General features: G+C 36.9%; 1 protein-coding gene across 2 annotated transcripts in view; it reads right to left on the bottom strand.

Annotated features, from left to right (window-relative positions):
- Positions 1-16,145, bottom strand: part of rab6ba (RAB6B, member RAS oncogene family a) — a 50,193-nt gene that overhangs the window by 10,830 nt on the left and 23,218 nt on the right. Inside the window, exons 2-5 of one of the 2 annotated variants that reach the window (XM_067513218.1) lie at positions 13,926-13,984; positions 6,136-6,189; positions 5,778-5,904; positions 4,487-4,598 (exon numbers count right to left, since the gene is read on the bottom strand). In XM_067513218.1, coding sequence (XP_067369319.1) covers positions 4,487-4,598; positions 5,778-5,904; positions 6,136-6,189; positions 13,926-13,984 — 352 coding nt within the window. The remainder of the gene's footprint in view (positions 1-4,486; positions 4,599-5,777; positions 5,905-6,135; positions 6,190-13,925; positions 13,985-16,145) is intronic. The other variant, XM_067513219.1, reaches the window with a different exon arrangement.

Raw genomic sequence — 16,145 nt, 5'->3', positions numbered from 1 at the left:
AGTGACAATGCCTGGCGTACAATGCACACTAGTTTTCCCCTGTGCAGGGCTTTACTGTGCTTTTAACTCCCCTAAGCACTAAGCGCTGTGAGAAGCTCCATCATGCATGAATGAACAAACCATCAAACACAAGAGAAATATGAATCACATAGAGTTTCTCCTCCGGAGCACCTGATAATCAAATTGCGCCACTTCATAGTAATGCCGCACACAGGAATCTCTGCTTCTTCTCAACTAGCATGAAGGGTAGCCCACAGTAGAGTTATCATGAAGGAGAATGTAACAAAATTGCGTCACTGACTTATTTTAGAACAGTTTTTAAAGGCCTGGCCACCCACACACCCACCTAGAGAAACACTTAAGATGTCACAGAGAAAACCACACCGGATCCCTGAGATACTCTGATCTCAGTTGTACAGAATTTCCACTCTTTCATATTGACATGGTTGAAGACTCAACTAATTTTTCAAAGACAGCTACATCACTGTTGTTTCACATACAATCCACTCGCAGTACTTGATGTATATTTTGGTAAATATATTACCTAAAATATTACACCTAATATACATATTAATTAGATGTAGGGTGACTGTAAAGCTAATATAATGATGCTGTATTAAAATGCTATTTTTTTTTTTTTTTTGCAGTGGTTTGGATGAAAAACAACAAACAAACCAAAAAAAAAAAAAAAATCACACCTAATCCTGTCCTGCAGTTTAACACCTCAGCAAGCAAAATATATTTAGGCAAATTCATGGAACTTACATTCAAATGTACATATATTTTAATTTTTATTCTTAATTTCATATGATCTTAACAATGCACATGATTGTGTCTATACCCATATGCAGTATTGTTTGGCCATGCCCAGTACTAGCTTTTGTCTGCCGTGTGCTGTTACAGCAACAATGATTTTTTATTGCAAGATCCAGGGAGATACAGTATATCCAGCAAACCGCCATCACCAGCAGTTTCCACAAGTATGCCAACGGGAATTTCTTTCTGCAGCTCAAGGTACATCCTCAACATCTTTACCATAATATAAATGGTATTATTACACGATGGGCAAATAAAACAGACCATAACAATTAAACTGGTGCATAACTTGTGCATGCATTCTCATCACATTAGTATCATGAGGAAATTATATATATATATTTTTTTTAAATTAGCTTTTCTTTTAACATTGAATCATGGTTTTCTCAATCTGGCTTTTTTGACAGAAATATCTAAGAAAGGTTTTTACATGTAAGTGAAAAATAAGTGTAATGTCAATTAATAAATAGAAAAAACCAACATAAAGAAAAGGATTACAGCCAAAGGTGCATCTATTAAAGTCAATGTTTATTACAGTAGATAAACCTTTGGCTGTGATTATGGCACCGAGACTGTTTGGAGAAGTCTCAACTGGCTTTGAATATCTGTCCACTCCCACCATTCTTCTTTGAAAATCTGCTGTTCTCTCAGTGGCACAAGGATCATACCTAAACAGCCTTTTTCAAATCCAGCCACAAATTCCTAATTGGATTGAGGTCGGGGTTCTGATTCATCCACTTCAGAACATTGACTTTGCCTCTCCCAAGTCACAGGCTGCAACAGGTTTCTCCCAAGGACTTTTCTAAAATTTGCTGCATTCAGTTATCAGAGCCGGCTGCAGAGAAGCGGCCCACAGGATGATGCTTCCACCACCTTTGTTGACTGTGGTGAGGCTGTTTTGATAATGTGCACTGCTTGGTTTTTCTCTAACATAGCATTTAATCTGATCATCAAAATCCTCAGCTTTGGACTCATCAGACTATAGAATCTTCGTCCAGTTGACTTTCTGGCCAAACAGTTCTAAGAACTCGGTTCTAGGAAGAAATCTCTGGAGGAACTTCCCCAAGCACTACATGCCTTTAGGGGCTTTTTTTCTGTTCCACCACCATTTGGAAGACTGAAGTGCCATGTACTTGTGGCCAGGATACTGACTGACCAGTAACTGGATCTCCCAGATACAAGTGTATTTATTCTACAATCACATGAAATTCAGTAACTGCACTCAGGTAATTTATCTAACTAATTTTGTGACTTAAAAACAAATGCCTGCACCTGTAATTATTTAAGGCAGTCACTTTGAAGAAGGTGAATATGTAATCACTTATTTTAAATGTCTTATTTGTCTTTGTAGAAATCAGTTTAAATTTAAATATCATTTAAATTTTTAAATTTTAAATTTAGAATCAAATTATTATTTATAATATTGGTCAAAAAACCCTATTATGTTGAAATCAACTCAATGTTCAAAGGGATAAAAGAGGAAAAGTTCCAAGGGTTTAATAGTGTTACAGGTTACATGATAGTGGCTCACAGAAACTGTTCTTAGTCATTGTGACGTGGTAATCATGCTAACATGCTCACAATGACACTGCTATCACACTATGCATGTTGTAGGGTAAACCCTCCTAAGGGCTTTTGAATATTTCTGCATTAAAGCACGATTGCGGAAATTTAATTATTGCATGATGTTTTTTAGGTATCTTATTGAAATTAGCCATCATGTCTTGGTCTCTATGAAATTAATAGAATGAGTATCTGATGAGAGTTAGACTTAACGGCGGCGCATTGCATTAACCAAAGAAAAGAAAATCTCACAATTACGAGATACATTTCTCGCAATTGCTAGATCCAGATCTTGTATTTATGACTTATGTTTCTCGTTATTACGAGATCTTTATCTCTTATTTACTTGTTATGTTTCTCTTAATTATGAAATACGGGATCTCATAGATATGAGAATGTTTCAGAACCTGCCATAGATTAATCAGATTTTTAGGATGTCTTCAGTGTCACAGTATTTGAATACTTCCCAAACTCCATAGAGAGAGAGACAGAGACAGAGAGAGAGAGAGAGAGAGAGAGAGAGAGAGAGAGAGAAGCCAAAAAGCAGCATATCCATCATTATACAGGTAAAGTCTTTGTGCCAAGCTTCTAAACTAAGTGCAAGGTGAGGTGAGCTTTCCAGTGGATGTAAACAATGTTCCAATTATTTAAGAAAGCTGATTTCACTGAGTACCCCAGTTATTTAGGTCCATGATGCATTGTCGTCTCCAATAGCGACAAATAAATAACCACTCTTATCTATTCTACACATCTTGATATCCGGAAATAATGAAACGTTGAATGTTAAAAGTGTTCATTAGTGAGAAGAGAAACAGGATGTGTCATGTTGCCATAGATACAGAAAGTTGCACTGTGGGTTTTAACTTGGCCTCATTTTTAGCCCATATGTTTACATTTAGCATCAATAAATATGCCGAATTGGCATTTTTTAAAGGCAAGTCCACCGAATTATCAATCGACAGTTGTTTTTTTTTACTGTAGAGTTTTTTAAGTATTGCAAACTTTCACACAACTACTGTGATACTGAAGAAATCCTAAAAACCTCATTAATCTAAGGCAGGTTCTGAAACGTTCTCATATTTATGAGATCCCTTAGTCCCGTATCTCGTAATTACCAGATAAGGTCTCTAATCTCTTTGGTGAACGCTGTAAGAGTTAGCCATTATTCATCTAATAAATACAAAAAAGACCAACTCCACACTCATTAAGAATTCAGTGTATCCAAATAAGTAAAAAAAAAAAAGTAATGTGAAAGGTTTCTAAAGAGTGTCAAAGAAAGACAGAAAGGAAAGCTGACTTTCCAATGACTTGCAAGTTGTTGCATTTTACCACTTAGTTTACAATATTACATTAACATGCATGATGACACAAATCCTTTTATGGTTCAATTCTCCCATTATTTTCTGCTATTCTCTCTAATCATTCCCTCCCCAGATCAAATTCTTATACCTTATCACTTTTATCAGAGATTGCCTCATCAGCATTTTCTCACCCTCTTATCAGCTATACAGTTATATACATGCATAAAAAACAGTAATTTTTGCACAGACTCCATGATTGTTAAGTGCCACCAGGGACTAAATCACTGAATAGGTTCCCCAAGCAAGCAGTAATTTCCTCATTTGCAAGCAAGTATGTAGACAGGAACTGCTCCAGTATGAGACAGATGAGGCACCTTATGTCCAGTCACCACAATAATACTAAATATTACTAGTTATGCTGAATTGGTGTTTTCATTAATATATTTGCTTTACATTATGGCAAACATGAAGCTCTCATACCTGTCTTTATATACTAGTGAGATGCTAACTTTATTAAATTTATATGGTCAAGTCCTAAGAAGTTATATTGGTCCCATGATAGTAATTTCTGCCTCATTAATATAAAGATTTATTCAGCAAGATGCTCCAAAGTCTAATCAAATCATCTACTCTGCAGGGACAGCTGGTGGAGCCCGATGTTTCTATTATGTTTGGTTCTGGAGGACTGTGCTCTGTTGAATGTTTCTACAAACCGACTGACACTTCTCACATCATCAGTGCCATACTGTCGATACACAATGAAAACACGGACTAGATAAGAGGCAGGTTGAACAGTAACTACATACCTTTTATCTGCCAGATCTGTTTTATTGCCAACAAGCATAATGATGACATCACTTCCTCTCTCTGTTCTCACATCGTCAATCCACTTTGACGTCTGCTGGAATGAATTAATATCTGTTGAAAATGGGAGGAAACAAAGCATAGTCATAATAAAAATGTTTGTACAACTGCAGTGGGATTTAATATACTGATACTGTTCCTGCTCCTACTGTCCTAAACAAAACTATTGTAATTTCATTTGGATTTTTGAACAGTGACATGCTTGGTATATCTGCTGAAATAAAATTAATTGAACATTTTTCACATTATGAAAACATACATGTGAAAAAACGTGACCTTTTTCTAGATCTTATTACAACTGAAAGATAATATTGTATGATGCACACAGTACTAAAATTACACATTAAATACATGTTATGCTGTAGATTCATGGTTCTAAATCCATTTAGTATGCCGGCATTTTGGCAGGCACACAAGAGTCGTATTATATATTCGGACTGGGAATTCCTTGACACAGACCCAATGTCTTTTTCAAGGTGAAAAGGATTTGGGGGGATGGTAATATATTATTATTATTATGGAAAAAAACCTGGGTTACTATGGAAAAAAAATCACCTCGTGGGCATTTGACTTAAAATAACTGATTTGATCTTTGCACTTAAAATTATTAAAGCTAAGCAACTGACTTGGGAACATAAAATCAGAAAATACTGGTTGGGTCATCAACAACAACAGCTCTTTAAGGGGGATCCACATAAAAATGTGATTATATTACAGATCACAAGCAAAAATTATCTAAAGAGGCAGAAATTGCTGCTTTGAAGAGGGAGTTGCTAAGCAATGACCCTTTAAATCTCCTTACTGTCCTTTTAAAAGCAAACCACTGAAATATTTTCATTTAATGAGTGGACAATGACAGGAATTTAAGATAAGATTTAACTAATATATACTAATATCTACATTTTTCTTCAGCGAGGGTTACTAGCCATGGCAGAAGAATTTGATCTCTGGGAGCTTAATGTAATAAGCCACATCTCATTGCTCAGTGATACCCTTTGAGGAACATTATGATGACATTTTTGAAATTTCATTCAGGATCTTTCTACTCTGGAAAACCCATCTGCAACTTGTTTAACATATAGTCAAGCTTATGCCTAAATGGTATTAACTATGAGAGGCATTACTTCTGGCCACCAGTGCTTAATAGTAAAATGTAAAAAAAAAAAGAAGGAAAAAATACAATAATATAATAATATAAATAACATCGGCAAAGAATTCTTAAGGGAGACTCACTTGTAATGTCGTAGACCACCACAGCCACAGTGGAATCCCGTATATAACTGGGGATGAGGCTCCTGAAGCGCTCTTGTCCTGCCGTGTCCCAGAGCTGCAACCTCACCTGGGGTTCAGAGAGAGAAAGCTGAGGAGGCTGAGATTATTCAGATAGTCAGAATGCCTGGAAAAGATAGGCTCCCTCCACACACACGCACGCACACACACGCACAGAGGCATTTACAGGGCTGTATGAAAATATGCCCCATGAACAGTTCATCAGTCTTAATGCATATAGGCTTTATTGTAAAGATGAACAGTCCAATAGTTTGAAATTATTGCACTTTTGACACATCACAAACATTTCTAAAGTTCTTACCGTTCGATCTTCCAAGTACATGGTTTTCGACAGGAAGTCAATTCCAATTGTTGCCTAGTTAAGGGAAAGAAGACATCTATGTGTCAACATCACTGTAAATAACATGAAACACAAACAACAGGGAATTTACTGAGGAACTAAATAATAGAACCTAAAGGTACAAAATGTAAAAAAGACAGATTCATTGCAGTTCCCATATTTGCACAAGGTCAATAAGCATCACATAACGATTATAAAACAACACGATGCAATAAAACAGCATTTTTGAGGAAGTTATTGTAGATTATTTACTCATGACTAATTATCAAATGCATTCACAGTCCGATTTGAATATTATATTATATATAATGTTCCAAACATCTCTATTGTTTCACATACGCTGTGTGTATTTTGTCTATTGTTTAAACTGAAAAGGGGCTGCTTCAAATCATGGTTAATCATATTACACTTTATCTATTTATAATAGCAATCTAATCATTCCCTTTTTTGTGTCACGAGGCAGATGGCACTGTGTTTCCTCATCTCGGGATGTTTACTTTGCACAGCCAAGCCGGTGGCTTTCTGCCTTGCTGCCTGCCATGATATCATCAGGTGCTCTGGCATGGACAAATCAATGTTAAACTGCAGGTTTATTTGTTTGTTTTACTATTTTCAACTTTGAAATATAAATAAATCCTAATATCTCTTTAAAGATGGATAATTTTTAAAAAAACATTTAAAAAACTACAGTAACATCAGTCACATTTTATTAACATCGTGGAGTCATGGATCATCTGTTGTAAAATACAATAGGTGCTTAAATATTTAAGGCAGCATAAGACATTGCAACAAATGAGAGACTTTTATGACTGAGGGTTGAGACTGATGGTTTGTGACCTTTTCATGTGGTTATAATTAATCTTATTGTCCACAGTTTACATATAGATGCTAAAGCCAACACTGAATCTTCTCTATAGTTGTCAGCCTGCAGCCTGGTTTTGTTTGTTGGTTTTGTCATGGAACTCCGCTCATGGACCAACCCGACACACTAGTCCACTGGGTGATATATATTTTTCATTTTGAAAATTAAGATTTTGATGTAAATTGTGTGGACACTCTCTACAGTCTCAGTTACTGCGTATTAAATATCGCAGTTCACAATTTGCATTACAACAAAGTGCTGGATCTGGTGCAACATTTTGTAAAAATAGAAAGGTCACCGGTTTTAAAATGTAAAAATATGCTGGAATTTTTGGACAACAACGGAGGTCTATGGTATTAATGAACAAGCAAATCCAGGCTGCAGACTAACAACTAACCAAATGTGTGTAGAGAAGATTCAACGCTAGATTTAACCTCTGAATGGTGATTGTGAAGAATACAATTAATTTAGAAAATGACCAGAGTTATCCTTTAAGGGTTGTTGTGGGACTGACCTAAGGTTGTCAGCAATGAGCAGCTAGTGTCTGTACTGAAGATGAAAAACACGCCTGAAAGGCTGGACACCTGCCACGATGCAGGTTCCCACCAGCACTTACACCAATTCAACATTATTCGTATTAATATGCATTTTGATACATTTGTAGCCATAAGTGATTAGTCAGGTGGGTGTAGCTGTTGTGTTAGTCTATGTTAGGCACTCCAGTAGGGTGCCCACAGCCCACTTTGACAGAACTGGGCATCAGCAGCTTGATCACGCACTTGTTTCCTTGGTGATGCCAGCGACCACAGTGGACTAACTCAGCGAGTCTGGCACAAAGACAGGATGTCATTTATTCTTTTCCTTTACACTCAGATCAAGCAGAGCTAGGCTGCAGCTAGGCTATAATTTTATGTATCCCTGTCCGTAGAGTAGATTGAAAAAAAAAAAAAAGATCACAGTGTGCTAAAGACTGACCCATGAGAACAGCCCATAAATTCACAACAAAATGATAGAAATTTGGGTCTTAATATGAGCATTGGTAGCATGTGACATGAAATCAGAGGTGCTGTAGAACCTTTGTGGCTGCAGTTTTAAATATAGAAGCCCACACAGACAGCTATACATGGACAGATTAGATCATCAGAAATTATTAATATATCTTCTTAATTTTTAACCAGTGCACATCTTTGCAAGACAGACCAAGGCCTATTCTGCCAGCAACTAGTGCAAAAAAAGCTTTTTACATATCTGAGGGAATTCAACACATTATATTTAAATGTATTTTTGACTTTTGACTGTAACCTTAGTATAGCTTTCAAATGATATTATACAAATATAATCATTAATAAATAAGTTGACCTAAGTTTATTGACTCATTAACATTTACTGATATGTAATAAAACCTTAATTTACTAATTCAATCCACCAAATTCAGAATGTAGGGGTGTGATTTATGAACTGTGTTTTACAAATGAGCACATTTTGCAATGATTATTAAGACCTGAAATATTTTAAGGATTAATAACAAAGCAAATGTAGTAGTTGCTTATTTATCCATTTAGCAGATACAGAGAAATATAAAGATTTATTTGTAGTTGTGCTTCGATCCTCCGGACAAATTCAGAAACAATTCTCGGCTTCCATTCATTTTAGCTCTGTTTTAGATTTTTCTTCTTTGTTTTTTTGCACTAAATTCACCAGCTAGTCACCAACTGTGACTATCCACTGTTTGATGCTGGGCAGGTAATGTAAACCTGCAGAGCTTTTTCAGTGAAAATAATGCTGCTGAGACCAGTGACAAAGTTGAGGGCTGGGAAACAAACAATGAATGAAAACTAAAGAACCAAGGGTAATGCAGAGTTGGGTGATAATTCCCTGTGGCTTCATTTCTATGAGTGACCCCTTTTCAATTCCATGTAGTCATTTATTAGACTGTTAATATAACATCTTGATTAAAGTGGCGTTAAGGATCATGCTAAATGATAAATTATGTAATCCAGTGTAAGGGTCTACAATCCAATCTTATCCAACATATTGAACATGTCTGTTTAAAACCAACAGTCCTTCCGGTGCACTACAATCAGTGGTAATGGTGGGTTAATAACATTAAATAAAAATTATACAAAAAAAAACCAAAAGACATTAGATGTGTGACAGAACATAAACAGCACATTTAGCTTTAATCGCTGCATGTAAATTAACAAATGCACAACTTAATTCCAAATATTACTTCCACCACTTCAGTGCCCATCAGGATTTTCACAGTCCTCCATCTGGTGGGGACACTGGTAAACCAACAGACCTTGAGTCACAGTGAGCACATTCTGGCAATGTCTCAAAGAGTTCTTTTTGACTCATTTGAATACAACTAATCTGCTTAACTTGAAGTTTCCTGGCAGCACAAGATGAGATAGATCCAACCTTCTCCAGACAGCAGGATACATATTTTTGATATATGTTGAATATAACAATTATATAGGCATTAAAGGTGCCATAGGACATTGATAATTATTCTACTTATATCAGACTACGTCATAAAAGAATGTACTGTAGGTGAAGCTCTGTTGATGCGGTAATTTAGTTACAGTAGTTGTCGGCTGGTTAGATGATGGCGATCACTACTAATACGCCGAATATTACATCATCTACAACTGCCTTATAAGTGGGACTTGGCAAGTCTTTCAACCAGAGTTCACACATTTATCATTAACCCTAACCCTAAAAATGCACACTGTTAATCCTTGTATCCTCTTTTTCACACATATGAGTGACATTTTATCTATTTGTGAAATGTTAAAAAAGAAAAAAAAAACATTTGATTCACCAGCTGCTACAGTAAGAAGCTGAGTAGTTGGGCGGGGCAGACAGATGCAGTCACAGCTTGGTGGTCAGGCTTGACAGACAGCTCCACTACAGCTGACATGAAACATTCTGCCTCTGGAGGCCTCTGAGCCCTTTAGTATGTGCTGCCAGGGGAGCAAAGACGCCTGCCTCTGTCTCTCTCGGCTGGGTGGCTGCTTGATGGGACTCTGCTGCTTTGAATGCAACAAATCTGGCTCGCCTCATTCCCACCTTCCTGCTGACTAAAGCCACTACCATGCATGGTTTCATCTTTCTGATGACCCTCGGTCTCTAAATATACCGCTTCTCTTCTTTCAAAGGATTGGACTGAAACTGCTCAAATCTAAAATCTTCGCGTACATGAAAACAAAAACATGTGGTGCCTGGAATCTACAACTTCATAAATCTTCTCATCAGGACAGATGTCTCCTGCAGGCTCTCAGTCGAAGCATCTTTCCACTCTCTCTGGGTAAATCCAGTAGCTCCTCTGAGTAGCAGCATAAACACGCAAACTGAGTTAATGCATGCAGCATTTTAATTAATACTCAAAGGTCTCAGGAGTTGAGCTCGAAAAAGACTGCAAAATCATTTACAGCCCTACCTGTCACTGAGCCAGGGAGGAAAAGAAATGATATTAAGATGTATGTAAAAGGGTGCAGCATGCAAACACACACACAGAGGAAAGACTGAGCTTTGGCTTTGATGTATGGCTGCAAACAAAGGTCTTTGTTTACAGTACCTAAAAAAAATCCACAATCTGAAAACCAAACCAAAAAGAAACTAGGTGTAAGAAGGGAATAAAGAGGCTGTTTCTGAACACAGGGTTAAGTGGTGGATTCAAATGGCTTTGTCTTTTAAAAAAATAAATAATCATCTCATTTTCATATTCCTCCCTTACTGATCTTATCATTTGGTGCACAAGCCATTACAATTTTGTGCTGCAGGGACCGACACTAAACAGCATATGGGAACATTATTAAATAAGCAGATGCTATCTGTCTGGCATCTGTCTGCCTAGCACACGGCCTGCCCTCTTAAAATGGGAGGACATGGCTTAAAAAGCAAGGGTGAGGATTGCACTCTTTATGGCCTCATCCCTATAGAGCCAATGAAGACAGCCATTTGTCTCGAAAATCATGTTCCCCCATGCTTTTAAGAATGCTGCACTCAGTGCTTACTTTGACTGCTGTTGGATTTCAAAGCCACAATTTATACAGCTGCATTCAGGTTGGGAGTTACAGCAGTGGCCTTGAAGCGAGACAGACTGCAGATGCCCACTGCAGTCACTCCAGGTAATTGTACTGAGGAGAAAGCTACTCTCTAAAAACAATACAGGAAAATATTGTCACCAATACTCTCCATGTAACATAGGCAGTATTGAAAAACAAACTAGTCTCACTACAGTATACTGGATTGGAATACATTTGTTTAGAATTCTGCATTATAATTTAGTTATTAGGAGTATCTTTGAAAAATATCCATGGATTACTATAATTCTGAAGAAAATCAGAAAACTTAAAATAATTGCCATTTCAACGTTGTAGTGAGCAGGAGCATTGTTCCTTATAAGTTAACCTTTTCTAAAATAACGTGACTTGGAACTATCTCCCATATGCTAATTTCTGTGTTAAAAGACAACGTGTCCAGAAATATTTATAATAGACTAATAGAAACATCGCTCCTCTAACATAAGCTAAACATACAGCAAAATGCTTCACTAGTTACGAGAATCATCGAACATTTAAATATTCCCACACCAGTGAGATACTCGCATATTGTTTGGTGAACATCTGTTACTTACTGTAAATCCACAACCCAAAAAAGGTCTCTTCCAAATAAGCGATAAGCGAAGTATTTAAAGAAACACTATGAATTGTAGAGATCCAGCAGCTTACCGACACAAAAGACATGAGCCCCAACCGTGAGTGTGAAGTGTCTGGTTCTGTAGTCTCTCATAACTTATGAATGTAGAAGTTTAAGAGGATATGCTTACTGTGAAGGCACATCACAAAGCTAGCACAGACAATTTAATCCACTCACAATGAGCTACCCAAATCGTATTACAGCACAGTGCAGCAGTTGTACAATCACTGAATAGAGACTTGTTTTCTTCTTTTAGGTGGTTTGCAGGGTGCATTATTGTCAAAACTCTGTGTAGCAACACTGATAATACGAACATTAGCAATACAAGCTGAACAATACTTTTGACCATGTTCAACCCTAAACAAGCCTATTCCAAAGCAATTTGTGGGTATGAGGTATTTTTTAAGTAGCACATACAATGCTCTGCAACTCAAGTTCCACTGTTAAATATAAAGCCCCAGCCAACAACTGCTTTACTTAGCCCAAAACTGCAAACCAGGAAAATAAATTCTGGAGGCCTAATTCAATCTTCGTTCCCAAAGTGTACTACTTTAATAAAGTTAATTTACTTCTATTCCTCATGACAGAGACAAGAAAGTAAATTTAGATTGAAAGAGGGGGTACAGCATCAGAAACTGTGACAATCCTTGGGAGACCTCTGCAGATAAAGGCAGGGCCACATTAACACTTGGGGAATGAGGCAGCACATCTCTGATTTCCAAGAGAAAAATTATTATCTATTTGTCTGATAAGAGGCATGCTGGCGAAGTCTCTACCTGATGGAAATGTCCTTTTCAACTCACTTACTTTTTAAAAAGAAAGCAAGGATTCCTCAAATTAATTGTAGTTGATTAAGCTGAGGTTCAGGTTTGGGTCAAAAAAACATTATGATGGATTTACAACCAAGGTCTGTTTTTGACTAGTACATGTACATGTTGTCCACGTCACTCATTTACCTCTTTGGTTTATAGAAGATAACACAAGACATCTGATGGTGTTTACATTGAGCTCTAGAAAGTGTGAAGCTATTGTTTTTAGATTTTTTAATAATGTATACTAATTAATAACTAAAATAATGGCAAGCTGAGTTGTGGCTTGTGCACTTTAAACATTATTCACATACCAGCACTATCATTAACAAAATGATAAATGACATAAAGTTACCTTGCGTTTTCTTCACCTTTATGGTTCTAATATACTGAAAACATTTCATCATTTCCTAATCTGCTTATGGGTTTTCACACACCGCACAGAAGCAGAAAAGTACACACCCACAAAAAAGATCCTGGAGGTGCAAAAAGATACACACATAAGCAATCTGCACTATACGAGAAGGGAGCAGAATAGCTTTGTGAGATTTATTTCTAATTCCCTTTTTATTGGTATACAAGTATTCAAGTTCTGCTTATAAAGCAATAATACTGAAGGTTTTATTTAACATTTCTTTGTGTGCCTCAGATACTTATAAACACCTCTGTAAGTGCTGTAGCTGCACAAGCAATTTTTTAGTTTTTAGGATGAGGAGGCTGCTTTGGAGAGCAGGCTTTTAAATAGCGATTATATGAGGGCCCATACTATATTTCTTTTTGTTTTAAACACCCATGTTGGCTATAATTTCCTTGTTTTCACACACATAGAAGTCAGAAAAAGCAAGAAAAAGTAATGACACAGTTTCCAATTTTGAAGTCAGAGCCCTGACCCAATAGAGATGCTGTGGCAGGATCTCAAGAGAGAGAATAGTTGTGCAGGTCAAATCCACAGCTACAGGCAGCGCTTGGTTGAGGTTAATGATGAAAAAGGTGGTTCAACCCTGTTGCCATTACTTTTTCCACTATCATTTTGTATATTTAATGGGTGTGTTCAATGAAGACGTGAAAGATTGTGACTGTGTGTTTTATCAGCTTAGAAATATTGTAATATTTGTGACTTTGGTGAAAACCAGTTCGCATTTCATGAACAATTTATGAAGAAACACTGGAAATTGCAAATGGTGCCATTGCTTATTGTATAAAAATAGGTATTTCTTGCTGCTGACTAATTTTACTTGAGCCTTAGTGGAGTCTTTGATTTCTCTAGATTGTACTATCCATAAAAAGGCTCACAAGTTCAGTGTGACTGATCAATTGTCAGAAAGCTGATTATTAGAGACAAAATATTCACTCTCAATGCCTGTAGCATCACTTACCTGATATGTGTTGTCAAAGCTGTCATACATGAACCTTGTGATCAAGGACGTCTTTCCAACTACAAGAGAAGAAAGAGACAGAATGCATTAAATTAGAGACGAGAGGATTCACATCCAGTGAACACTCAGTGAACCTTTGGCTTGGTGGGTAAGCTATCTGCCAAAAGTGTCACTGCTGTCCACAGGTCTTTAGTGGCATCAGGTGTAGATCTTATTACACTTTGTTACTACTAACAAAGTTAAGCCTTCTGAAAGCCACTACATTTATTAAAATAAATGGGAGAACACAGAGAAGACCTTACAAACTGATAGGTTATTTTTTTCCCTCAGGTTTCCTATCTAGTTGACAGACTTCTATTGGAGACCTCGGTCACACGTAAACTCTGGCCAATGTCTGAAGAATCAGCTCTGAAAATTACCCAGAGTCATAGTTTTACACAGCAGAAGAATGTCTGAGTCAGAAGTGTTCTCTTGGGGGAAACGGGGCTTCATTTCAGTGAGTGGTAAGCATGGAGCAGTATGCTGTGGGAAACAAAGTGTTTTGTGTAGAGCAAATCAAAGCTGTTCACCAAAAAAACAAAAAATAAAAACAAATTTAATACATGGCAGTTGCCTGAAATGTCCTCAACATGCTTATTTGCTCGCTTTAAATCCTCCCGACAATTTGGAACAGAGCACCCACACAGACAATCCGGACTTTACAAGGGAACTCGTAGGATAAACCTCCGGACTATCTGATTCGGACAATTGCATTCCCACATACACTGGTTCCGGGGAAAGTCCAGAGAGGATCAGGATTCCAAGCATGTGTGAAAGAGGCCTGAGATCTTTCAGTTGCTTTTACTGACATTTAGAGTTGAGTATCATCTGTGTAGCACTGTAACTGGATGCTAAGCTAACAGAATTAAGGCTTGTTTTCAGCCCACTGTCGACACAATATATTCAAACTACACATTTTGTACTGTACAGTCCTGATGAAACTGATTACATGAACGTTTGAGTGTTAAACTCCTAATAAATACCAAAGAATATGTTTTTCATTTGAAAAAATTCTCAAATAAGAATAGGATAAAAAAAATTATATACATTTTAATTAGCCTATTCCTGTGTGTGGGCAACCACAAGGAAGTCAGGAATCAGCAAGCATTAAAAACTTCTCAGATGGACTATTAACCTGGTGTTTAATTTTCCTTTATACAGCCATTTCATCCACTGGACATCCAAGTTGGGAAGTGTCTATGTTATGGCACTGAAAACCACGTGGCCACCTAATCTTTAATTGACTGCATAGTTGGGGAGCAAATGTACAAAACCTGATCATTTAAAAAAAGGAGAGCTACAAAGCCAGGGTTGACATGGTGATGAATAGAATGTAGTTTTTAGTTTTTTCCTCAGTAGTTTAATCATGAGACGGGTCGAAGCAAATCAAATCACATCTTCTCCGCATTTCCATTTAGCAGCAGTGCAAATGGTTGATCTCGTATTCGTCTAACTCCAGTGGAACAAATCCAAAGTGGCACAGTTAAGTCCAATCAGCAACATTGCTGATTTGCATATATTAACGCATCTTTTGTCACTTCTAATTAATCGATCTAAAGCTACTCATGCACTGTATATGCCTCAGTGCAACATCATTTTTCTTTCAGCTGTCATTCCAGATTTTCTGTTTCCAAATACTTCTATAATTTTAAGGCCTCATTCACATGAAAGGAATTTTACTCTGACAGGGAACAAGCTCACTAAACATAATCTGTCTTTAATTTACAGTAATTTATCAAACGGGCACCGAAAGAGTTTTAATCAGCCAGACAAATTACATGTGCCTGTGTCCTCACCTGAATCCTTATCTGCAAGGGAGGATCTGATGTGCAGCTGATTGTGCTAATGATCTCATGCTAGTTTATCAATATATCATCTAGCTTTCTTAGCACATGAGCCATCTTACAGTACTTTATACAAAATAGTTATACTAATTTATCATGTTTACAGTTTCATCAGTCATGCATTATTTAAAGTCCAATTCTGTATGCAGGGAGCTGTAGTAAAGACAGTATTCAAAGGGTAATGAGAATGAAGCATTATGTTTGTACTTTAACCAATTTTCCATAATCAAATAACACAAAAACAAAAGTGTAAAGAATGTATTATAATGCGTGCATAGCTTCTTTAAGCATTACTATCATATCTGGCTAATTAGTTACCCACAGTTAACTTTGGGTA

Source organism: Channa argus, chromosome 8 (assembly GCF_033026475.1).
Source record: "Channa argus isolate prfri chromosome 8, Channa argus male v1.0, whole genome shotgun sequence".
In the NCBI taxonomy this organism is placed as follows: domain Eukaryota; kingdom Metazoa; phylum Chordata; class Actinopteri; order Anabantiformes; family Channidae; genus Channa; species Channa argus.
The sequence above is the reverse complement of the archived record's forward strand: the minus strand, read 5'-3'. Positions and strand labels throughout refer to the sequence as shown.